The 24,503-nt window shown below is 40.5% G+C and overlaps 4 protein-coding genes across 8 annotated transcripts; 3 read left to right on the forward strand and 1 right to left on the reverse strand.

Moving 5' to 3' along the window:
- Nucleotides 1–175: 175 nt before the first annotated feature.
- LOC117603973 (uncharacterized) lies at nt 176–4,142 on the forward strand. Its single transcript, XM_034323616.2, has 8 exons — nt 176–334; nt 415–883; nt 979–1,209; nt 1,286–1,623; nt 2,407–2,556; nt 2,617–3,085; nt 3,164–3,394; nt 3,544–4,142. Exons 1-8 carry the CDS (start codon nt 176–178, stop codon nt 3,882–3,884), a joined length of 2,388 nt encoding a protein of 795 aa, XP_034179507.2. The 3' UTR covers nt 3,885–4,142.
- Nucleotides 4,143–6,125: 1,983 nt separating this feature from the next.
- Nucleotides 6,126–24,393, forward strand: LOC117603818 (uncharacterized). The gene is made up of 8 exons (XM_034323323.2): nt 6,126–6,591; nt 6,670–6,900; nt 6,967–7,304; nt 12,392–12,586; nt 12,652–13,135; nt 13,211–13,441; nt 13,671–17,280; nt 20,536–24,393. Exons 1-7 carry the CDS (start codon nt 6,126–6,128, stop codon nt 14,009–14,011), a joined length of 2,286 nt encoding a protein of 761 aa, XP_034179214.2. The 3' UTR covers nt 14,012–17,280; nt 20,536–24,393.
- On the forward strand, nt 8,550–10,619 carry LOC143305819 (odorant receptor 67c-like). 2 transcript variants are annotated; one of them, XM_076690898.1, is made up of 4 exons: nt 8,550–8,684; nt 8,763–9,246; nt 9,322–9,552; nt 10,279–10,619. In XM_076690898.1, the coding sequence occupies exons 1-4, from the start codon at nt 8,550–8,552 to the stop codon at nt 10,617–10,619; spliced, it is 1,191 nt and encodes a 396-aa protein (XP_076547013.1). The 2 variants fall into 2 exon arrangements, with proteins under 2 accessions (XP_076547013.1, XP_076547014.1); XM_076690899.1 differs by having other exon boundaries at nt 8,569–8,684; nt 8,791–9,246.
- Nucleotides 14,401–20,553, reverse strand: LOC117603797 (cilia- and flagella-associated protein 61). 4 transcript variants are annotated; one of them, XM_034323286.2, is made up of 22 exons: nt 19,887–20,553; nt 19,688–19,822; nt 19,277–19,437; nt 19,083–19,209; nt 18,669–19,004; nt 18,376–18,596; nt 18,057–18,310; nt 17,729–17,982; nt 17,367–17,583; nt 17,022–17,266; nt 16,759–16,953; nt 16,504–16,626; nt 16,326–16,438; nt 16,108–16,259; nt 15,832–16,039; nt 15,603–15,772; nt 15,328–15,540; nt 15,156–15,260; nt 15,010–15,087; nt 14,815–14,931; nt 14,692–14,757; nt 14,435–14,623 (listed from the first exon to the last, which is right to left on the reverse strand). In XM_034323286.2, exons 1-22 carry the CDS (start codon nt 20,063–20,065, stop codon nt 14,435–14,437), a joined length of 3,858 nt encoding a protein of 1,285 aa, XP_034179177.2. In that variant the 5' UTR covers nt 20,066–20,553. The 4 variants fall into 4 exon arrangements, with proteins under 4 accessions (XP_034179175.2, XP_034179174.2, XP_034179177.2 ...); XM_034323284.2 differs by having other exon boundaries at nt 14,401–14,757; XM_034323285.2 differs by having other exon boundaries at nt 14,692–14,931.
- Nucleotides 24,394–24,503: the final 110 nt, after the last annotated feature.

Raw genomic sequence — 24,503 nt, forward strand, 5'->3', positions numbered from 1 at the left:
ATTCGTAATTGAACCATCCTCCCTAGAATTTTCTTTACAACTTCGCAGCTGACGTAGAACCGTAAGGGTACTGGAACGCATGTAGTTAAGCAATTACGGATCAATAAAATATGAGTCGAAGAGCACGATGCTATGACAAAAAGATACCGATAAAATCAACAGGCTGTTTCTCGAAATGTTCGAGCATTCTGTAGAAATGAAGACGTCAAAGAACAAAGACTTCGCTTACGCGATGACCCCGTTGAAGATCCTGTCGTGGCTCGTGGGCACTTGGCCTCTTCAAAACTACAACGTATTCTCCTTCGTGCGTTTCTTTTGTACAATCTTCTTTCTGGTACGTGCTTCTACATTTATCAAGCAATTTCTAAATTCCACCACAAACAGTGTGTGTACTATCATTTTTAATTTTCGCAGCTGTTAATGCTGATCACCATACACGCGGAGTTATATTTGGATCACACCGATGCCGACGAGAATATGGACGCTTTAATATTAATTATTTGTGGCATCCTAGCGGTGTCGAAAGTAACGTATTTCCGCATTCATTCCACAAGATTAATTTTCAATTTCGTCTCGGCCGTGAAGGATTACAACGAGCAGAACGATGAAAAAAAACGAAGAATCATGCGACACCACGCTTACATGAGCAGAGTAACGTTTATCAGTTTGATGCTTGCTGCTAATGCCTGCTCGTTGATCCTTACTACTCTACCTGTGCTATCCAGAAACGAGGATACGATTAATATGACTTTAGCAGATACATTAAAATATCCTCTACCTTCAGAGAACATTTTAACCCTGATACAATTGCCAGAATATCTGTACCTGCCAGTTTTCTTTACCGAGTACATAATCTTGTTGGTCATCAGCGCGGGTAATCTTGGTAATGATTTGTCAAATAATAACAGAAGTTGATGTAGAAAAAAAGATAGTTTCGCGTTTGTGAATGTTTTTTTGAACTTTAAACATGGTTGGTAGGCAGCGATTTATTGTTTTTTGGTATCGTCTTTCATCTGTGTGGTCAAGCGGAGATACTGAAAATGGAGTTTAACAAGATGCTCGATATGAATAGTGAAACTACCAAGCAATTTCATTCGTTGATCAAAAGGCACGGTTACTTGTTAAAGCTGAGCGAGATGTTGAACGAAACGATCAGCTCAATTTTGGTCGTACAATTATTATCCAGTTGCATACTTATTTGTGCGTGTGGTAAGCGTTATACAGTGGCAATTAACGCGTTACAATTGCAGTTCAGTCGTCAACTAATCGCAAAACGTTTTTCTAGAATTTCAGTTTATTCTCGCGCTGCAGGAAAAGAATATCGTGATGGCGACGAGATCAACCACCACAATGAGTATCTTAATGATACAATTATTTGCGTATAGTTACGTGAGTAATTACTTGCAGTACCAAATGGACGGGATTGGATACTCTTCGTACAGCTGCAGCTGGTACAACCTTCCCAGAAATGTGGCAAAAGATATTGTTTTTGTGATACTAAAAGCTCAGAAACCGGTTCAACTGAAGGCTGGGAAATTCGTAGCCGTCAATCTGGAAACTTTCACGAGTATTCTAAAAGCTTCGATGTCCTGTCTCTCGGTACTTCGCATAATAATGAACACTTGATTCTCCTATATGAAATTACCATAGTTTCGTTTTAATGTTAGAAAGAATAGGATTTAGGAAACTACTTAGCAGGTAATATAGAAACTTAGAGAATTATGTCAGATTAATAAAGTCAGTATTGAACAATCAAATATTGAATCCTGTCTTCAAATGAGGGTGTTTGTGAGAATAAACGTATTGCGTTACACGGAATGTGTATTTTATTACGATATAAAATACGTAGAAATAATTTCAAATTTATGTTGGACAAAGAAATAATCAGGTACCAGTTTTCTGTTGTTCATAATCTCAGAGTATTGTAAGTTAAATTATTAGAACCATCACTTTTCTTACTTACATTCTTTCTAACAAAGTCTTCATTTTGTAGAATGGGCATTGATCACATTCACGAGTGAATCCACGAGAGCAGAACATAACTTCTTCGTACAGTAACAACACACACAACTTGAATGCACCCTGAAATGCAGGCATCAGCCTTTCCTTTTATACTCTATAAAAATTGCACTCGTTAGATCAAAATACTTTAAAAGACATTGCATTTCAGAAAATTTAACCAAGAAGGTGGGGAACCTGTTTGCCCTTTACAGCAACGCGAATTTGAAAGTTTCAACCCTATCTCTCAAATTATCTTGGTAATACGCAGTAGACATAAAAAATAAAGGGTAACTCAGCGGCAAATAGCGAAACGATTACGACTGAATAAAACATGAGTCGAAGAGCGCGATGCCGTAACAGAAAGAAGACAGTTTAAACAACCACTACCTTCTTGATCTGATGTAGCATTTTGCGAAAATGACGACAACGAAGAACGAGGACTATACTTACGCGATGAAACCGCTAAAAATTCTATCATGGACTACGGGCGTTTGGCCTATGGAAGTTTACAATGTTTTTGCGTTTATACGTTTCATCTTTGCCATCGCGATTTTGGTATGAAATTATTTCTTATACTCTTCGCATTATCTATTACTTATTTTACTCGCTTTGCAGTTATTAATGATCCTGATTCTGAGCATAGAAGTGTATTTAGACGGGAGCGATGCCGAGGCGAATTTGGATATTTTAATGCTGACCAGCTGTGGTTTCTTAGCGATATCGAAAATAGCGTGTTTCCGAATTTACTCGGCAGAATTGTTCTTCAATTTCTCCTCGGCGCAGAAGGATTACGACGAACTCGATGATGAAGAGAAACGAACGATCGTGCGACGACACGCTTACTTGAGCAGAGTAGCCTTAATTTCTCTAATATTATCTTCGAATTTCGGGGCAACTTTCATCACCATTTTACCCATTATGCTGGAAATTGAGGAAGAACAAAACGTGACTACGGAAGAGATAGTAAAATACCCTATTCCTTCGGCACATGTTATAGAACTGGTCAAGTTTCCAGAGAATCTGCAAATGATCATTTTCATTACGGAATTCTTGATGTTGCTGATTATCAGCATGGGAAACATTGGTAATCATCTGTCTCCTAATATATCAACAGAAGTTACTATTGGAAAATTTGAATTTTCTTAAATTTAAACATCAATAGGCAACGATGGATTTTTCTTTGGTATCGTGTTTCACCTGTGCGGTCAAGCGGAGGTGTTGAAGATGGAATTTAGCAGAATGGTTGATGAAAACGGAAAAACTGTGGAGAATTTTCACCTGTTACTAAAGAGGCACATCTATTTATTGAAACTGGGAGAGATGCTAAGCGACACGATCAGCGTGGTCTTAGCCATACAGCTCTTAACTAGTTGCATACTTATTTGCACATGTGGTAAATATTTATTCCTCTATTCAAATTGCAATTACTTTCTTAACATGTTTCGTACAGGACCAATTTCTGTACACGTTACCTTGTATGGAGCGTGGGGCGTATACGCCTTGAAATGGAACATTTCTACTAATTGTACATGGTTTTTACAGGATTTCAATTTCTCCTCGCTTTACAAAGTGAAAATATCATGTTGTCAGCGAAAACATTAGTCGTATTACACGTCTTGATGACACAACTGTTCGCATTTAGTTACGTGGGTGATTACTTGAAGTGCCAAATGGATAGTATCGGATACGCTTTGTACAAGTGCTACTGGTACATGCTTCCATCGAACGTGGCTAAGAATATTACATTTGTGATATTAAAAGCTCAGAAACCAGTGCACCTGGTAGCCGGGAAGTTCTTCATCGTCAATCTGGAGGGTTTCATGAGCATTCTGAAGACTTCGATGTCGTATTTGTCGGTACTCCGCGTAATGATAAACGTATGATTCTTCTGTGTTAGTTGTCGAGCACGTGCTTTGGGTGCTCGATGCAATTCAATTAATAGAAGTAAGTACGGTAATGTAGTGATTTAAGGAACTCCCATGTAAATGTAATAAAGTATCACCACGAATCGTGGCTTCTAAAAAGCAGTCTTAAGTCGTCACGAAGGCTTGGTAATTATAATATCTGTATAATAAGGCAGGAGCTAAATAAACAATCGCAATGCTGCTTTGCATTTGCGATGCGTTATAGTGAAATCGTTTGCAAACGGCGATTGCAAAATTTGCCTCCTTTTTGAATACATTTCAAAGGTCGATCACGCGAGACCAGATGTATTTGTTCGACGATGCACAGTAGGACAAAACGACTTTCGGAGATCAAAAGTCGATTTTCGTGAATTCGAGAATTGAAAAACTATTTGCGTACATCGATATTTGCTTCCGTTTTGCCGTGGTCCGCATTCAAAGTCGTAGAAATTCGTCAGAACGAAGTACCTACATTTAACTAGAATCTCAAATTTGTGTTTGATTTCTTAAAAATTCCAGCATTTGCCGAATGTTTAATTATTACTACAGGAAAGAGCGAACCTTCGTCGACCAGAATCTCAAAAAGTTGGGTGCACGTTTTCGCACTTTTTCAGGAAAATGGCAATTGAATAAAATTACATCCATCTTGGCCGCTGTGCACGATGATAGAAAAACAGTACCAGATACGATTATTAACCAGTTAACTGCATTCCACGTGTATATTCGTCATCAAAAACTTTATTTCGTCCTTGCAGTATGCCATAATAAATTTTCATAATTGTCTTGTTATTTTTTAATTAATAAATCCGTTTCTCTTATAGTTATCAACAGTTTTGAGTCCAATTTTTGTTAAATGACATAAAATATGTCTAAGAAGTGAAGGATACTGAACGCGTTACACTATATACGTGAATATTTTGACACCCTGTAGTTCAATATGATTTATATTGACAAAACTTAATTACCATAATATCGGCAAAAACTTCAGAAAGTTTCATTAAAATATTTCCAATAGAACCGAAGTTACAGATTTTTGATAGCCGAAAGCCGTTCTGTCCCACTGTGCGATGGATCAATGGAAAAGAAAAACAAAAATCGACGTAAACTTACTTGGTACGCTGAATCTCACTCTTTTCGGAGCCTCGCGATCCGGATAAACTGTACGTTTTTCGCACAAGTAACACTTTCGTTCGTAGAAATGTGCAAATGTCCTAAATCCGCTCATTTCGGTAAACGAATATCGTCCTAGCCGTTAGAAAAAAAACAATTAGTGGATAAACGTATCTGTGAGAGGTTTGGACGCGACTGATTACCTTCTGCAGTAACCGCGATCAGTTTTATCCGCGCAATAATGTCAAAATGTAAATCGATTCATAGACGTGGGAAGATGATTAACCTTGATACGACGTACGGACTTGACGAGAATCCCCCCGATGAGTTTATTGCCAAAATGATTAGTTATAATACTGGCGCGCTTCCGCTTTTGAGTCATTCGATCGATTAAGCCAGAAGATATTTGGCCAGGTTCCTACGGTGTCTAATCGATAAGGCATCGCATTATCTTTTTACTTGAATCAATTGATCAATATACTACGTAACACAGAATCCATTTGCTTGTGATCTGAAATATCTACTTACTAAAGAAATAGTAGAAATATTCTTTGCACGGTACAGCTACAATTGAATGCATCCTGGAAAACACTGTGGAACCCTTTCCTTCGTATTCTGTAGAAACAACACTCGCCAGACTGAACTACTTCGAAAGACATTGCATTTTACAAAATAGAGCAATAATTTTAGAAATTCGTAATTGAACCATCCTCCCTAGAATTTTCTTTACAACTTCGCAGCTGACGTAGAACCGTAAGGGTGCTGGAAGACATGTAGTTAAACAATTACGGTTCAATAAAATATGAGTCGAAAAGCACGATGCTATAACAGAACGGTAGCGATACGATCAACAGACTGTTTCTCGACCTGTTCGAGCATTCTGTAAAAATGAAGACATCGAAGAACAAAGACTTCGCTTACGCGATGACATTATTTAAGATTCTCTCCTGGTCTATGGGCATTTGGCCTCTTCAGGTTTACAATTCCTTCGCATTTATCCGTTTCCTTTTCGTGGTCGGCGTTTTGGTATGGAATTATTATTTATACAACTAACGGTTTATAATTCGACAGCTTGTTACTCAAAACTTTATTATAATTCCGCAGTTATTAATGGTAGTGATCCTGAACACAGAAATGTATCTGGATGGAAGCAATGCCGAAGCGAATCTCGACGCTTTAATGATGACCGGATGCGGTATTTTAGCAGTGTCGAAGGTGACGTGTTTCCGTCTCTACTCTTCGAGATTGATCATCAATTTTTCTTCGGCTGCGAAAGATTACAACGAGCTCGACAACGACAATGAGAAACGAACGATCATGCGACGGCACGCGTACATGGCTAAAGTAACGCTTATCAGTCTCGTATTATCCTCAAATTGCTGTGCAGCTATTTTTGCCATTTTGCCTGTGTTACTAAGAAACGTAGACGAGAGCAACGTGACTATGGAAGAGACAGTAATATACCCTATGCCTTCGGCACACGTTATAGAACTGGTCAATTTTCCAAAGAATCTGCAAATAATCATTTTCATTACGGAATTCTTGATGTTGGTGGTAACCAGCGTGGGAAACCTTGGTAATCATCTGCTTCGTAATATATCAACAGAAATTACTATTGAAAAATTTGACTTTTCTTAAATTTAAACATCAATAGGCAGCGATGGATTTTTCTTTGGTATCGTGTTTCACCTGTGCGGTCAAGCGGAGGTGTTGAAAATGGAGTTTAGCAGAGTGGTTGATGGAAACGGAAAAGTTGTGAAGAATTTTCACCTGTTACTAAAGAGGCACATCTATTTATTGAAACTGGGACAGATGCTAAGCGACACCATCAGCGTGATCTTGGCCATACAGCTGTCGACTAGTTGTATACTTATTTGCACTTGCGGTAAACATTCATTCCTCTATTCAAATTGCAATTACTTTCTTAACTAATTGCACACTGTTTTTACAGGATTTCAGTTTCTCGTCGTTTTACAAGATGGAAATACCATGTTGTCGGCGAAAACATTGTTCGTATTAAACGCCCTGATGATACAACTGTTCGCATTTAGTTACGTGGGTGATTACTTGAAGTGCCAAATGGATAGTATCGGATACTCTTTGTACAAGTGCGGCTGGTACATGCTTCCATCGAACGTGGCTAAGAATATTACATTCGTGATACTAAAAGCACAGAAACCAATGCATCTGATGGCTGGAAAGTTCTTCGTCGTCAATCTGGAGGGTTTTATGAGCATTCTGAAGACTTCGATGTCGTATCTGTCGGTACTCCGCGTAATGATAAACACATGATTCTTCTGTGTTAGTTGTCGAGCATGGGCTTTGGGCACTCGAGGCATTTCAATTAAAAGAAGTAAGTGCGGTAATCTAGTGATTTAAGGAGCAGCTATGTAAACGTAATAAAGTATAACCGCGAATCGTGGCTTTTCTAATCTTCAAAACGGTCTTAAGTCGTCACGAAGGCTTGGAAATTATAATAGCGGTATAATAAAGCAGACGTTAAGTATAGTGAATTCGTTTGCAACCGGTGATTGCAAAATTTGCCTCCTTGAAAGCGGCAACAAGAATAGCACGGTATTGACCCAGTATCAGGTTCTCCACGCTTTTGGATACATTTCAAAGGTCGATTACGTGAAACCAGAAATATTTGTTCGTCGCTGGATCAATGGAAGGGAAAAACAAAAATCGACGTAAACTTACTTGGTACGCAGAATCTCACTATTTTCGGAGCCTCGCGATTCGGATAAACTGTACGTTTTTCGCACAGGTAACATTTCCGTTCGTAGAAGTATGCAAATGCCCTAAATCCGCTCATTTTAGTAAACGAATATCGTCCTAGCCGATCGAAAAAAAAAGTTAATGGATGAACGTGTCTGTAAGAAATTCGAACGCGACTGATTACCTTCTGTTTTACCCGCGCAATAATGTCAAAATGTAAATCGATGCATCGACGTCGGAAGATAATTAACTTTGATACGATGTACGGGCTTAACAAGAATCCCCCAAATGAGTTTATTGCCAAAACGGTTAGTTATAATACTGGCTTTCCTCCGCTTTTGAGTCATTCGATCGATTAAGCCAAAAAGTTGTGTTATTTTTTTATTTCAAACAATTGATCAATATACTACGTAACGCAAAATGCATTTGCTTGTGATCTGAATTATCTACTTACTAAAGAAATAGTAAAAATATTCTTTGCACGGTACAGCTACAATTGAACGCTCCCTGGAAAACACTGTGGAACCCTTTCTTTCGTATTCTGCAGAAACGACACTCGCCAGACTGAACTACTTCGAGAGACTTTGTATTTTACAAAATGTAGCAATAATTTTACAAATTCGCAATTGAACCGTCCTCCCTAGAATTTTCTTTACAACTTCGCAGCTGACGTAGAACCGTAAGGGTACACGATGACATATAGTTAAGCGATTACGGTCAATAAAATATGAGTCGAAAAGCACGATGCTATGACAGAAAGATAGCGATAAGATCAACAGACTGTTTCTCGACCTGTTCGAGCATTCAGTAAAAATAATGACATCGAAGAACAAAGACTTTGTTATCGCGATGAGACCGTTCAAGATTCTCTCCTGGTCTATGGGCATTTGGCCTCTTCAAGTTTACAATTCGTTCGCTTTTATACGTTACATTTTCGTGGTCGGCCTTTTGGTATGGAATTATTATTTATACAACTAACGCTTTATAATTCGACAGCTTGTTACTCAATATATTATTATAATTTCTCAGTTATTAATGATAGTGATCCTGAACACAGAAATGTATCTGGATGGAAGCGACGCCGAAGCGAATCTGGATGCTTTAATGATGACCGGATGTAGTGTTTTAGCAGTGTCGAAGGTGATATGTTTCCGACTCTACTCTTCGAGATTGATCATCAATTTTTCCTCGGCTGCGAAAGATTACAACGAGCTCGACAACGACAACTATGACGACAATAAGAAACGAACGATCATGCGACGACACGCGTACATGGCCAAAGTAACGCTAATCAGTCTGGTACTTTCTGCAAATTTCTGTGCAGCTATCTTTGCCATTTTGCCTGTATTGCTAAGTAACGAAGAGGAGAGCAACGTGACCGTGGAAGATACGGTGAAATACCCTATGCCTTCGGCACACGTTATAGAACTGGTCAAGTTTCCAGAGAGTTTGCAACTGATAATTTTCATTATGGAATTCTTAATGTTGGTGGTCACCACTATCGGAAACCAAGGTAATGATTGGTAATGAGCTTGGTAATGATTTGAGAAGCTGAAAGATTGTCTTGAATTTTGATCATCGTCGGTAGGCAGCGATGGTCTTTTCTTTGGTATCGTTTTTCACCTGTGCGGTCAAGCAGAGATACTGAAAATAAAGTTTAACAAAGCGATCGACGACAGTGATAGAGATGCAGAAAATTTACACTTGTTAATCAACAGACACGATTATTTATTGAAATTGAGCGTGATGCTGAACGATACAATCAGTTTGGTTTTGGCTATGCAACTGTTAGTCAGTTGTATACTTATTTGTACGTGCGGTGAGCATTTATAAATCTTTAATTTGCCCGTTGACACGTTGATTGACACGTTAGTTTAGTATAATTAATCCATTCATCGCTACGTCAGTTGAATTTCATTCGGTCGCATAGCTATGCAATGATAACCGACCTTCATAATTATAGACAGCCTCAAAAGTATTAATTCCGCTAAATTATAACGTGTCAATCAATGCATTGAAAATGCAATTGCATACCATAGTGGCGGCTCGTAGCTACAATTAGTGGGGATGCTACTCCAAAAAATGTTTAGCCTTTGTTTTAAAAAACCGGCACTGCGGGAGCGACAATGCTCTCTCTCGCGCAGAGCCTCGCGCAGAGCCTCGCGCGCAGCTTCCTATGTGCGCATGCGCACACAGTCAACCACCACGCCGCTGGAACTGTGAGGTGCACAGTTCCATATAGTACACCGATGACAAGATGTCCCATGAAACAAATGCAAATGCGTGCTTCTGATGGGACATCTTGTCATCGGTGCACGGTACAAAGATTTTTGTATCTTTTTCATAAATTGGGGGATGGCTACTGACATTAAGCTGAAGGATTATACAATACTGTACAAGTATAAAGAAAGAATTAAAGAAAACAGGACTCATATTAAATATTATCGATAATATCAAGTAGAAATAGGGGGTGCTGCAGCTCCACAGTGCCTATACGCGTGCCGCCACTGTTACATCCTTAATTAACCCCCTATTGTTTTCCTAGGATTTCAGTTCATTCTCGCACTGCACGATGGAAATGTTGTGATGGTGATAAAAACGTTCATCATACTGAGCACTTTGATGATACAACTGTTCGCGTACAGTTACTTGGGTAATTACTTGAAATGCCAAATGGATGATATAGGATACTCTTCGTACAATTGCAGCTGGTACAACCTTCCAACAAACGTGGCCATGGTTATTGTAATCGTGATCCTAAAAGCTCAGAAACCGGTTCATCTAATGGCTGGAAAGTTCTTCGTCGTCAATCTGGAGGGTTTTATGAGCATTCTGAAGACTTCGATGTCGTATCTGTCGGTACTCCGCGTAATGATAAACACATGATTCTTCTGTCTTAGTTGTCGAGCATGTGCTTTGGGTGCTCGAGGCAATTCAATTAAAAGAAGTAAGTGCGGTAATGTAGTGATTTAAGGAGCAGCTATGTAAACGTAATAAAGTATAACCGCGAATCGTGGCTTTTCTAATCTACAAAACGATCTTAAGTCGTCACGGGGGCTTGAAAATTATAATAGCAGTATAATAAAGCAGGCGTTAAGTAAACACGCGCAATGCTGTTTTGCATTTGCGATGCATTATAGTGAATTCGTTTGCAAACGGCGATTGCAAAATTCGCCTCCTCGAGTGCGGCAACAAGAATAGCATGATATTGACCCAGTACCAGGGTCTTCGCGCTTTTGGATACATTTCAAAGGTCGATCACGCGAGACCAGAAATATTTGTTCGACGCTGGATCAATGGAAAAGAGAAACAATAAAATAATTTTAAACAAAAAATACAACCAACTTCAATATGCTCTAAAAAGTATAAAATAATTTATATTTCATTTATACAATTGCGTAACAATTATTAATGGAACCTCTTGCTACATTAACAAAATGCCCTAAAAGGTATAAAATAACTTCTATTTCATTTATACCAATACTCCGCAGCTATTAGAGAATACTAAATTCTACCTTTTAAGGGGCGGCGCAAAATTAAAAACATTTCTTCTACTAGGAAGATCCCAGTTCAGGCGTCGGTAGCCTATGACTTGCGGGTCACCAAGTGATCTATTTGATAATTTCAGGTAAACGATTGTTTACTTGGTTTCATTAATAGCTGTGGAGTATTGGTATAAATGAAACAGAAGTTATTTTGTACCTTTTAGCGAATTTTGTTAATGTAGTAAGAGGTTCCATTAATAACTGTTACTCAGTTGTATAAACGAAATATAAATTATTTTATACTTTTTAGCGCATTTTGAAGTCGGTTGTATTTTTTGTTAAAAATTATTTTATTTCACACTTTTCAGTGGATCGAGCAGTATTTGTTTGCTGCCGTAAGGAAGTTTACCGTTGTTATTGGTTAATTGCAATAACAATAGTTATTAACGATAAAAAGTTCCATAGACTTTTGCAAGTAGCCGATCGAAAAAAAAAATTAATGGATGAACGTGTCTGCAGGAGGTTCGAACGCGATTGATTACCTATAACAAATCAATTTTTTGCGATCAGTTTTACCCGCGCAATAATGTAAATCAAATGTAAGTCAAAATGTAAATCGATGCATAGACATGGGAAAATGATTAATTTTGATACGACGTACGGGCTTAACGAGAATCCCTCCGATGAGTTTGTTGCCAAAATAGTTAGTTATAATAATGGCGTGCTTCCGCTTTTGAGTCATTCGATTGATGAAGCCAGAAGATATTTGACTAGGTTCCTACGATGTCTAATCGATAAGGCATCGCGTTATCTTTATAATATACTACGTAACGCAGGATGTATTTGCTCGTGATCTGAAATATCTACTTACTAAAGAAATAGTAGGAATATTCTTTACACAGTACAGCTACAATTGAACGCATCCTGGAAAACACTGTGGAACCCTTTCTTTCGTATTCTGCAGAAACGACACTCGCCAGACTGAACTACTTTGAGAGACTTTGTATTTTACAAAATGTAGCAATAATTTTACAAATTCGCAATTGAACCGTCCTCCCTAGAATTTTCTTTACAACTTCGCAGCTGACGTAGAACCGTAAGGGTACACGATGACATATAGTTAAGCGATTACGGTCAATAAAATATGAGTCGAAAAGCACGATGCTATGACAGAAAGATAGCGATAAGATCAACAGACTGTTTCTCGACCTGTTCGAGCATTCAGTAAAAATGCGGACATCGAAGAACAAAGACTTCGCTTACGCGATGAGACCGTTCAAGATTCTCTCCTGGTCTATGGGCATTTGGCCTCTTCAAGTTTACAATTCGTTCGCCTTTATACGTTACCTTTTCGTGGTCGGCATTTTGGTATGGACAACTGACGCTCTATAATTCGACAACTTGTTACTCAAAACTTTATTATAATTCCGCAGTTATTAATGGTAGCGATCCTGAACACAGAAATGTATCTGGATGGAAGCGATGCCGAAGCGAATCTGGATGCTTTAATGATGTCCGGATGCGGTATTTTAGCAATGTCGAAGGTGACGTGTTTCCGTATTTACTCTTCGAGATTGATCATCAATTTTTCTTCGGCTGCGAAAGATTACAACGAGCTCGACAACGACGACGACAACGACAATGAGAAACGAACGATCATGCGACGACACGCGTACATGGCAAAAGTAACGCTTATCAGTATGGTATTTTCCGCAAATTTCTGTGCAGCTATCTTTGCCATTTTGCCTGTATTGCTAAGTAACGAAGAGGAGAGCAACGTGACCGTGAAAGATACAGTGTCATACCCTATGCCTTCGGCACACGTTATAGAGCTGGTAAAGTTTCCAGAGAGTCTACAACTGATCGTTTTCTTTATGGAATTCTTGATGTTGGTGGTCACCAGTATGGGAAACCTTGGTAATGACTCGTAATGAGCTTGGTAATGATTTGAAAAGCTGAAAGATTGTCTTGAATTTTGAACATCGTCGATAGGCAGCGATGCATTTTTCTTCGGTATCGTTTTTCACCTGTGCGGTCAAGTGGAGATACTGAAAATAAAGTTTAGCAGAGCGATCGACGATAATGGTAGAGGCGCAGAAAATTTACACTCGTTAATCAACAGGCACGATTATTTATTGAAATTAAGCGTGATGCTGAACGATACAATTAGTTTGGTTTTGGCTATGCAACTGTTATCCAGTTGTATACTTATTTGTACGTGCGGTGAGCATTTATAAATCTTTAATTTGCCCGTTGACACGTTGATTGACACGTTATTATAATAATTAATAACTCATTCATCGCTATATTGGTCTTCATTGACTGCCATTGCGAATTTCATTCGGTCACATAGCTATGAAATATAAGTATTAATTCAGCTAAATTATAACGTATCAATCAACGCGATAAAAATACAATTACATCCTTAATTAACTGCCCGTTGTTTTCCTAGGATTTCAGTTTATTCTCGCGCTGCACGATGGAAATGTTGTGATGGTGATAAAAACGTTCATTATACTGAGCACTTTGATGATACAACTGTTCGGGTACAGTTACGTGGGTAATTACTTGAAGTGTCAAATGGATGAAATCGGATACTCTTCGTACAATTGCAGCTGGTACAAACTTCCAACAAACGTGGCCAAGGATATTGTGATCGTGATCCTAAATGCTCAGAAACCGGTTCATCTAATGGCTGGAAAGTTCTTCGTCGTCAATCTGGAGGGTTTTATGAGCATTCTGAAGACCTCGATGTCGTATCTCTCGGTTCTACGCGTAATGATTAACGCATGATTCATCTATACTAGTTATCGCTATAGTTTTAGCGCTAGGAGTACCTAATTTCTTTGAAAAAGGAAGGACGTAAAATTAATAAAGTAAACGTTGATTCTTGTCTAACAGAGATTATCAGATGAAATATTTCCTCGTTTAATAGCTACAGTCGCAGCCGTGACATTTGTATAACGTGTTTTCGTTGTTATTGCGGTATGCGTGGGTGGCACATTGGCAGCGCCTTGAGCTACCTTTATGGAGCAACGTCGCTACGGACTATTAAACTTGACCTACAGACGGGATCGCATGCCAAGTATGTAGACACGGACGTGTCGATCGAGGACGACTATCAATCGGATATTTGTTCTCATAAATGCAAGAAACAACTCGGCTCGTTTCGCGATCATTTATTATATCCTTGTGATGGACACCGGTATAACTTGCTTAAATATCATTGTACAGAGGACTGTTCTTAATATTTGCATATAATTGACGTAACTTTCTCGGGGTGCAATACACGGGAATATCCTCTTCAGAGAATTGTAGAAAGTCCACCAGACTTTCTTCAAGCTCTTGCTGATAGACAGAACCCGCGTATTTCGCTTCGATGGAACGACGATCGCTGTCTGATATCTACAGATTCGATGGTGTTCAATGAATTCTAAATATGTAAAAGAATTCCTAGTTTCATCATCACTCACCGCGTTCCATTTTGATCTCATCAGAGCTCGTATGCAATCGTCGTTCAATGACTGAGCAGGGATCGCCTGTTTTGAAAAATACGTCAGATTTGCTGCAAAAATTGAATCACTTTTTTTCTTTACCGTTTTCGACAACAAGGTAGCACGGTTCTCCACTCGCAGACACTCGAATCGATCGTAGAATATCGCCATCGCCCAGGGCTCCCGGAAGTACGCGTACAAATCGGAGATCAGCGAGTTCTGACACGATCAATTTGCGCATTTTGTACATTTAGCAAAGGTGAGAATTTAACGGAAAGTTAACGGGAAGAGGCTTACTTGGTATCGCGTTTTCAACTCGTTCAACATCGTTTCGTGTTTCCCGTACAACGCGATCATATGGTACACCTCGAAATCCTAAGTGAAACGAGAAATTCTTTTATGTATATAAAAAATCGAGGAAACGTGGACGCGATGAAGTGTACCTTTTTGCTGAAACAGGTGATGGTCTCCACCGAGTCGTAACGGTTCAATCGTATCCGGAAGTAGCCGATTTCCGACGTGCAAGAGCCTGTCGTCAGCACTTTGCCCTAAATCGAGGAGAATACTTTTTTTCATCGCTCGAATGCCAGAAATATCGTCGTAACGGGGACTCACGTAAAAGTCGAAACGAATCGCGATGCTACGCAGAAGCATTTTTCCAGGCTTGCGAATGTGAAGGTAACGATAACCACCAGGTAAAATGCAGGCCACGATATGAGGTGCACGAAACATGGGTAGGATTAAATATTTCTTGTTTTTTAACGTGTCAGTGGGTTCCACGTTGTTGCGTTGATGGTTGTCGATAAGCGATCGAAGAACGGACGCCAGCTTGAGAAAAGTATCTCGCGTTTAATATTCCTAAGCTTTTGGAAAGGATTCGAGATACTAACTCTATCGCCGACTTCGATGCTGTTGTAATACTTGTGTTGCCAGGATTCCGCGTAGTATTTTCTACGGTACTTGGTCATGGTCCCAGCGGCAAAGATCGATGGATCGTTCGTCTTGAACTCCGGATCTATGACCAGCTGACCATCGAACACCAGTCCAGCTCTGCAAATCGCTGAAACGTACGCATTTCTATCGTAGATCAGCAGGGTGTACTCGAAGAAACCGATATACCCAGAAATATCTTCATGTTCATCGTCTTCTCGCTGAAATTCACGAAAGCGTCGCAATTGATCATTTTCGTTCTTCCCTTCAATTGGACAATGATCGTTTCTATCATTTGTTCTTCTCCGGAATTCTTCAGGCACCAGTCGATCAATTTCCACCCTACGAGCATTGTAACACCGCTTCTTGAAATCGAGTTCATCGTTTCCGTGTATACCTTCAACATATCATTGCCTCGTTTCATTTATCGCGGAAGATCACCGTGGATATCCCTGTGATTCTCACTTCACAATCGTTGAAAAAGATGGTTTCACCAGTTTCGCAGTGTTGTAACGGAGGTCGTATTATCGTGATCCAAGAAGCCTTCACTCCGGCCTCGAGCAGTCCCTGAAGAGCGCAGTAGCAGTCCAGGCTGTGTCCGTAAAAGACGATACTCTCTAGAAACAAGTAGCGTGGTTTTGATTCTTAATCTTCGTTCAGGATTATATCCTGTGAGAACTGACTTTCGTCTTCAAAGTTGTTTGTAATCAACTGAATCTTCTCTAGACAATTGCTTGCTTCCGTGTCGTCGTTGATCGTCAAACAATTCCAAGGAGTTTCGTACTCCACTAATTCCCTGGTCGAAATAGAATTTTTCTATTTACAAATCTTTCGTTTAACTTTCGTTCTGTCGATTTATACCCTCTCTGTTGCGCCTGCACTTCTTGCTGAAATTGAGGCCTGTAATACTGCAGCCCGGAAGTCAGGACCAAATAGTCGTAGGAGACGTTTCCTTGGCTCATTACTGTCACGTATTTCTGTTTCCTGTTGATTATGTAAATGTAAGTGTACACGAGGGTGCATTTGTCTTAACTTTCTCTACTTAATCATCACGATTAGCTATAGACTTTGCTACTAGTCACCTCGGGTGCGTAACGATCAGAAAGGAGAATTTACCTGTCAATCGACAGCACAGTGCCGTACACCACGTTAACGAATGTTCGCGTTGGAACCTCGCGGCGATATTCTCGACAGAATCGACCACTGAACGGAATCATACGTTCGATTACACTGCTTCGTTCGTTTTCGAAAGGCAGACCGTTGGTGGATATCAGCGTCAGACTGGCGAATCGCGTGTAATTTTGACTGGCTCTGATAACAAACAATTCATTCGAAAATCGACAGTCTATGACTGATCTGTGTTTTTCTTTCAGATTTACCCGAAGGCAAGTTGTTCCAGAAACGCGATGCCGCAATCCGAAGCGCCCACCACGACGATCCTCGCATCGATGATGGCATTGACGACCCCAGTAAGACGCTGAGTGGTCATGAACAACGAAAATCGTTCCATTTCTGTTTTCGGCTCGTCCCTTTCCACGTAACCATGAAATTTGTAGTCGATCCTTCGTCGCGGACACACAGGGACCATGGCGTTCAAACAAATGGCCAACGGTTGCGAACGAGTCTAAAATCGTGCAGGTATGTACATAATTCTAAAAAGGTTGGATCAACCCTTTCCGGTTATATGGTCGATTTCGAAAGGTAGAAGGAATAAAAGTTTGTACCAGCGCGCTTAACATGCTGTCCGTTAGCCGATAGTACAAAACGATGGCGTCGGTGAGACGCATGATTTCGCGGAAGAAACTCGGTAGATGAATGGCGAAGATTGGCATCAGAACAAAGTGCAGGATGCGACCGTAAGAATCGTATGGTATGTTCTGTATCGCGATGTAATCTTCCACGTGGAAACGTCTTCGGATATACGTGGTGTCCTTCTCGGCACTGATCGTCAGATACATCGTACCATTTTACTCTTAGCACATTACAGATTAACGCGAACCCTGGACCAACGCTTTTCGCAGGAAATTCAGCGAAAAAAGTGCTCCCAGCTCGTAATTTCTCTTAACAAGATTCTTCCATTTCTCACCATAGGATCGTCGTACCAATAACTATATCGTTCCATAGAAAAACGTAACAGCGTAAGTCCGATCGTTCCTTGCTCGTAGCCGCGTCAAAATCGATCAAAATTTTGTCCGGTTTAAAAATCCTCTGCAAAAGAATCTGCAGCTTGTCCCTGTCGGAAGGTACAGCCCTGCGACACTTTATTTGTCCAAGAAGAGCCGCGCGATGAGTCAAAAACAGAGTCATCGGGTAGTCCTTGTAACACCTCAATGGGACACGCTAAATCATTTAGAAAACGTTTAGAGCGTTTTAGATTATAATAATTCGAGTGATGATATGAAAATTCAACGTACCACGAAGTGTTCGAGAAACGGTAGATAAGGATGCGAGAACGGTAGAAGGATCGTGCAGTAGTCGAGATCAGGGAAACATTCGAAAGCGGCTTGGAGAAAATTTTGCGACCAACGATCGCTTATATGTTCCTGCGTCGCAAAAATTTCCAAAACGAACGCGTTCACTTCGCCATGATAGATTGCTCGTACAGGAAGCTTCACATCCTTTGACATCAAGCTTTCATCGTCTTCGAGCGACGAAGTGGTGGTTTTCCCTTCGTTGATCGAAGAAACTTAGCGTCAAGCCTTGGCTGAATTTTCCAAATCAAGTTTAACTCACGTGGAACATCAAACATCCCGTCAATGAACGCGGTGGTCAACATTTTCGAATAGTAATGAGTGTTGAAATAATCGGTGAGCGATGGTAATTCACTGAAGGTGATTTCAGAAAAGTCCATTGATTTTCTGGTTAACATTGGCTTCAATACCTGACGATCGCTGGAACTCAAAGAGGTGGTGCTCTCACAGCTCTCTCGGTCCGAAGACGGTTTTCTCGCCAACCTATCAATAGTACATATATACAATATTTGTTAAGTTCAAAGATTCAACGAGAAACATCGAACGCATTCTAACTCTTCTGCGTCTTCGCTAGCTTTCCTCGAGAATAGGGAGGAGAAAATTTCACTGGCCGGTTCCACGTTGCCCGCCAGGATCAGATCGTCTTCGTGAAACTTTCTGAGACCGTTGTAAGGATTCAACTCGAAATGATCGTCGAGAAGATCGACGTTTATGGTGCTGTTCAGAAACATCACTCCAGTGGCTAAGCCCTCATGGTTCTCGGAGACGATCAATCGACGTCGATTATTGGGATGACGTACCATCTCGCTGACGTAATATTCGCCGTAACATTCTTTCAGAAGCTTCGAGTCGGCATCGATGATCGGTATCACTTCGTCGTTGTCTTCCTCCCTATCGCGTGTACATACATATCGTAGTTAAACGGATTTAGATTACATTAGATGATAGTTGATGGTTCGTTAGCCTCACACGACGCGTCGAATCCTTAGCTGAGCATCTTTCAGATGACGTACGGTCACGTAGAGAGATTGCACCGTGTACGTGTCCTTCAAGCACTTGGGTGAGATCCTGATCATCTGCCGTTCGAACACGTCCGCTAGAAAATTACACCGGTGACCCGTGAACGTCGCGTCATCGGCCGAACGATCGATTCGAGGGGTCACCTAGGATAACCCGAGGAGGAACCACGAGGATCACGTGCTGTAGATAGAAGGCGATGTCGAACACTCCGGTCAGAAGGGCCTCGAAGAAATGGCCGATGTAGCGTTTGTCCCACGCAAGGAAGTGCACGAACATCGCGTTCCTTTCCGTCACGTTTTCCAACCTTTTATAAACGAACGACAGTAATGGCCTTGTAATTGCTCCCAACATACGGCCTCTTTCAAAAGGCGAATCTCTATTCGCTAGTAATTGGCTATTTGTAATATAAAACAAGCGATAATAAGCGTGCATTCACCTTTCCTTGTCTCGACCGCTGACAGATTTTTACGCGACATAAACTCGAGCAAAAACGTTCGTGCCAGTCTTCGACGGATATAATTAATACCTATCTAAATGAAAGGTTGACTAGTTACCTGTACAACGTGTTTAGCCAACATGGCCAATCTTTCGGGATCACTGACAGCACGTTAGGATAATTGCAAAGGCATATGCCTGATACTATGTCACGATTCGCGTTGTACTGGACGACAGACAAGCAACTCGCCTCGCTGTAAACCGAAACGTTCCTTCGAATCTTATCTGAAAAAATCGAAAGGTATCGAAAGGTACTACTAGATTTGTCCAAGGTTCGGCTCGTTGAAGAGGTTGTACGTCTCCGAGCACATCAGTTGTTCGAGGATCGGTAGATCGGCATGTTCCATCCATCTGACGCCACAGACGCTCGAAAGAGGAACTTTGCTCTTCGGCGCGGGGAAATATAAGCTTGAACCACCGAACCAAATGCTCACCATCTCGAAGGAACAATTTCCCTTTGATATTTAATCGACTACCGTGAAATCTGCCACAAGAATTAGAATTAGATCGACGATCGATCGGTTTTGCCGGTCGTCCAGTGACCATGGGAAACGCTAGTCTGACTATACGAGTCCGACAAGACGACCGACTTTAACGCCCGCAAAAAAGGTAATAACGAAACTGCCTGAACGATTTAAACGAAGGGGAAGCAAAGTAATTGCTTCGCGTTCTCGTTCGCCTTTCTTCTGGCCGCGTTAGGCCTCGTCCACAATCAGTCGCGGCTCGCGTATAGGCACTGTAGCATACCCTATTCCCACTTGATATTATCGATAACATTTAATATAACGAGTCCCTTTTTCATTAATTCTTTCTTTATACTTGTACAATATAATAATTCTTAAGCTTAATGTCAGTAGCCATCCCCCAGTTTATGAAAAAGATACAAAAATCTTTGTATGCTTCACAGTTCTAGCGGCATGGGGCTTGACTGCGTGCGCATGCGCACATTGGAAGCTGCGCGCAAAGCTGCGCGGGAGAGAGAGCACTGTCGCTCCCTCAGTGCCGGTTTTTTAAAACAAAGGCTACAAATTTTCTGGAGCAACACCCCCAATAATTTTAGCTACGAGCCGCCACAACGCTTACGTTAATCGTATTTCACGGAATAACGAATAACGGGACCGCGAAATGGAAATACAGTTTAAGTATAGAAAAGATTTGTCTGCTGTTTTAAGTTACTTGGAGAAATAATATCGTAATCCCGGAAACGGTAGAGGGTGCGAGCAAACGCAGTTTCACCGTTGACGAGTGCGTAGGTACAGCACCTCTGGATAGCGTTGAAGGTGTTTTTCTTTGCGGTAGGCCGCAACACGCATCGCGGAAGTCATTCGCACGACACTTAGCGCGTGTAATGCATCTACCGCGTGTGTTTACCGTGATGTAATCGTTACGTCGCATTAGAAAACATTAAGTCGTCGAGACGAATTTCGCGAACGAAGCGCAATCGTTACACCACGTTGAATCATGCGATCATTAGACGCGCGTTGAGTGATTCAGACGAATTTCGTCCTCCTTCGCGCCTTGAAACGATTTCCGTCGACATTGGTACAATTTTCTCGGCCATAGATCTTTCTCGCTGTTCGTTTACCCAACGTCAACGCAAATTTATTCTGGCATGCTGATCCTCCCCTACTCACCCGCGTCCCGGAAACGCTAAATAGATCTCGGGACTGGTTCTGAGAATTTCTCGAACAGTTTGGCACAACATAATCTACGCTCTTGCTTAAACAGCTTTAAATGAAAATCCTTCTTGCGTTCTTCGATAAACCTTTGTCAACGAGTCGGCTAACAGCAAGGAGGCTCGTTCGAAGCAATTGAAGCTAATTAAGTGAAACTCGAGGGAAAGAAATTAGCGAGGAGAAACGTGCGAGCATGCACGAGACACGATCGATTATCGTTTACCAACGAAACCAGGCTTCTCCGGTACGAAACGGTTTAGAAACCAGTCAAAGAACAGCTTCTCCTCCATCGTTCATCCCTAATTAGCTCGTTGCAGATCCGCCGACTGATTACAGGCCGTGAGAGACCGTGCGGTCGTCGAAGAAACGCGAGGAACAAGATTTTATTATAATAACAACTGCAAGAAACCCGGAAGAAGCGACGACACGATTCTTGCCTCGATGCCTTTTGTTATCGTCGACTTCCTGCGGCTCTGGGCCAAAGGAAATTTCAAGAAAATGCATTGCCGCAGTCACGAGTGTACACGTTTGTTTTGTTCCTGGAATAATACATAACATGGGCCACTGAACGAGCAACGATTTGTAATACTAGTTACATCAGAGCAAACGTCGTACGAATTTCCGAGTTGCGAAACACCCGGCTCGTTGTTCCTTTACTTTTACTTTTACCACGGTTCCCACAATTCCCAGCCGAGCGAACCAAACCGACGCGAATCAAATGTTGCGTTTTACGCTGCATAAAAATAAGCTCGTGTTTGTTCGATGCAGTTTTAAGACTTCAAAGACTCGGACCAGTCGTAACGCCCCTTCCTCCTTCCTTCTCTTTTTTTAGATTTCTATTTCAAAAATTTCACTGTTACTGCGAACATCGATGATCCATCTTTTTTTTCTTTTTCATGTCACACGCTCCTTCTGCTAACTTTTCTGACCTCCTTTGTTCCGTTCCAGCAATACGTCGTAAAAACGCGGCGATGTTTTGCGTCATTAGCAGTCTTATCTATACCCAGGTATCGTAAGTTAATTAACGACGATCGAACGGTTCGCTCGACTTCCAACGTAACGAATACGATTACGAATTTCATGTAGCTTCGTTTTCTAGTTTATTATTTCACGGCGAGGCTTTGCCTTTGATTTATTTGAAAAACAGTGGTACACGAATCGATTCGTGATCAACACCAATGAAAATTTTAATGAAAATAAAAAAGAATAGGTAGCTCGTAAACGTGGAAGTAAATGTTTAATGGTAAAAATCTAGTACTTACCTGTTGCTGTCAAGCTTCGAATCGTGTCGGGAAAAATCTCGGTGGAGAACGAACTACACCCTCACTCTGCAACGGTGCGCAGTAGACTGAAACGAAACTGGGGACTTTCGGAGATCAAACACAGCGGTCTGCAACTGCTATGTGAAAGAGTATAGAACAGAGAGAGAGGGGAAGGGAAATGACTAGGAAAGTATATATGTATATCTGGCGCGAATAGTTGATCAGGAGTTGTTATCGAAAATGAGAAACGAACGAAAATTCTCCATAGCTTTTACATCCTGCTTTCTCCATGCGGACTTATCTCGTTCGATTTTTTATTTTGTTTTTTGGAAATCATCTTTCTGGGTGAAAGTGTGTTTTATCGTCAACAGGATGAATGTATGAATCGAATATTTATAACTGAAATACCTTCTACGTCTTTGTTCTAGGCATAGAGGTATTCCGACTAAATGGATGGACTTAAGTAATTAAAAAATTATTTAATTAAATTGTTGATTCTTTGATGGCCAAGTTTGTTGATTTGAAATGAATTCCTGGTAAACCTAGAACCGAACACGTGGTTGGTAACTATATACGATAACGTGTCCTTCACCCAGTTACATCACCCACGGTGGAATTGCTCTAATTATGCAAAGGCGCAGCGATTAATCTGCAAGGTAAACGGCGACAAATTTTCTTCGTCACCGTGTTCCGAGCGAAACTTGTGATTGTAAAATTTTTTGGTCACTTGTATGTAAGTATATACGTCGGGGACAAGGACAGGATACTCGAAAGAACAAGAACGTATTAAAAATATAACATTTATTGGACAAGATCTGACCTTACAAACGAAACATTATTATACGGTTGATATTTAAATCGTGTAAGTAAATAATGCTTTGTTGCAATAAATTAGGAAACTTTACTATTTTCTCTATCAACTACTATCACAAAGGCTTGTGGATTCGATTTCGGAACGACAGAGAAAGTGATTGAAATCCAAAACAGACGGATATAGTCTCGTTGATCTGGAAAATGTTAGACTGCTTTCAGACCGGCAAAAACTCGATATACAAAATCGCACCGTCTACTGTTCATTGCATCCGAAATTTTTGTACCACAGCAACACTCTGCGACTAATACGGTACTAGAAAATTCTTCGAATCGTGCGTTGCTTTCTTCAATCGAATTCAAGAAAAAACGTGAATCTCGTGATACCACCTCATTATCTTGTAATTAACTTAACACGTCCACTGTCACATGGGCTATAATTCAATTAAGTAATTAAACAAGTGAAGAAAGAAAGAGAAGATTTTAAAATTTACTAAAATTAGTTTAAGCATTTGTGAAGAGAAAGTGTTAAGAATATCATTAGCTAAGGACAATTACTATAGCGCACTATAATTCAATCAGTGAACGTGTTAAATTAATTCGACAATCAATTAAAAAAATTTTCTCGTATGAAACCATAAATAAAGACTACAATTTATGTCAGAGAAATAGAAACGCATGTATTTTCTGTTGCAGTCTTTCGAGGGCTTAAAGTAAACTAATTCACGCGCTGAGAAATATACGCGATAATTCGTTCGATCGTATTTCAAAGTACGTTTATTTCTAATGGAAAAAATCGTACGAGCTTTGTTCGCGATTTCATCTAACCAGGATTACATAAAGTTAGCGTTAGAAAAAATGGAAGATTGAAGCCCAATACGCGTGCACAAGGAAGCTTCGGTATTGCGTTAAACGTTTGTAGAAATGTAAAGACAAGTTACATTAGGTGCGAGCGATTTACGACTGTCATTAAAAGTCGCAGCTTCTGGTATCGTAAGATTAAAGGAGTTCCATTAGCTAAATGTATATGCAATAAGTGGTAACAAAACGATTACTCGTGAAACTTATCGGTTTACAGCTTTTTTTTTTCCATGCGATCAAATTTCTCGTTCGGGCAACAACGTCGA

Source organism: Osmia lignaria, chromosome 11 (genome assembly GCF_051020975.1).
Source record: "Osmia lignaria lignaria isolate PbOS001 chromosome 11, iyOsmLign1, whole genome shotgun sequence".
NCBI lineage: Eukaryota > Metazoa > Arthropoda > Insecta > Hymenoptera > Megachilidae > Osmia > Osmia lignaria.

What these genes read in the sequence shown, in the direction of transcription:
- LOC117603973 (XM_034323616.2), top strand. Translation starts at nt 176, where the DNA reads ATGTTCGAGCATTCTGTAGAAATGAAGACGTCAAAGAACAAAGACTTC. An exon ending in CATCAGCGCGGGTAATCTTG is followed by an intron (nt 884 to 978) that starts GTAATGATTTGT and finishes CATGGTTGGTAG; the next exon opens with GCAGCGATTTATTGTTTTTT. An exon ending in CATACTTATTTGTGCGTGTG is followed by an intron (nt 1,210 to 1,285) that starts GTAAGCGTTATA and finishes ACGTTTTTCTAG; the next exon opens with AATTTCAGTTTATTCTCGCG.
- LOC117603818 (XM_034323323.2), top strand. Translation starts at nt 6,126, where the DNA reads ATGGTAGTGATCCTGAACACAGAAATGTATCTGGATGGAAGCAATGCC. An exon ending in AACCAGCGTGGGAAACCTTG is followed by an intron (nt 6,592 to 6,669) that starts GTAATCATCTGC and finishes AAACATCAATAG; the next exon opens with GCAGCGATGGATTTTTCTTT. An exon ending in TTTTCGTGGTCGGCATTTTG is followed by an intron (nt 12,587 to 12,651) that starts GTATGGACAACT and finishes ATAATTCCGCAG; the next exon opens with TTATTAATGGTAGCGATCCT.
- LOC143305819 (XM_076690898.1), top strand. Translation starts at nt 8,550, where the DNA reads ATGACATCGAAGAACAAAGACTTTGTTATCGCGATGAGACCGTTCAAG. An exon ending in TTTTCGTGGTCGGCCTTTTG is followed by an intron (nt 8,685 to 8,762) that starts GTATGGAATTAT and finishes ATAATTTCTCAG; the next exon opens with TTATTAATGATAGTGATCCT. An exon ending in TATACTTATTTGTACGTGCG is followed by an intron (nt 9,553 to 10,278) that starts GTGAGCATTTAT and finishes TTGTTTTCCTAG; the next exon opens with GATTTCAGTTCATTCTCGCA.
- LOC117603797 (XM_034323283.2), bottom strand. Translation starts at nt 20,065, where the DNA reads ATGGTGAGCATTTGGTTCGGTGGTTCAAGCTTATATTTCCCCGCGCCG. An exon ending in AAACAACTTTGAAGACGAAA is followed by an intron (nt 16,260 to 16,325) that starts GTCAGTTCTCAC and finishes ACTTGTTTCTAG; the next exon opens with AGAGTATCGTCTTTTACGGA. An exon ending in TCACCTGTTTCAGCAAAAAG is followed by an intron (nt 15,088 to 15,155) that starts GTACACTTCATC and finishes CGTTTCACTTAG; the next exon opens with GATTTCGAGGTGTACCATAT.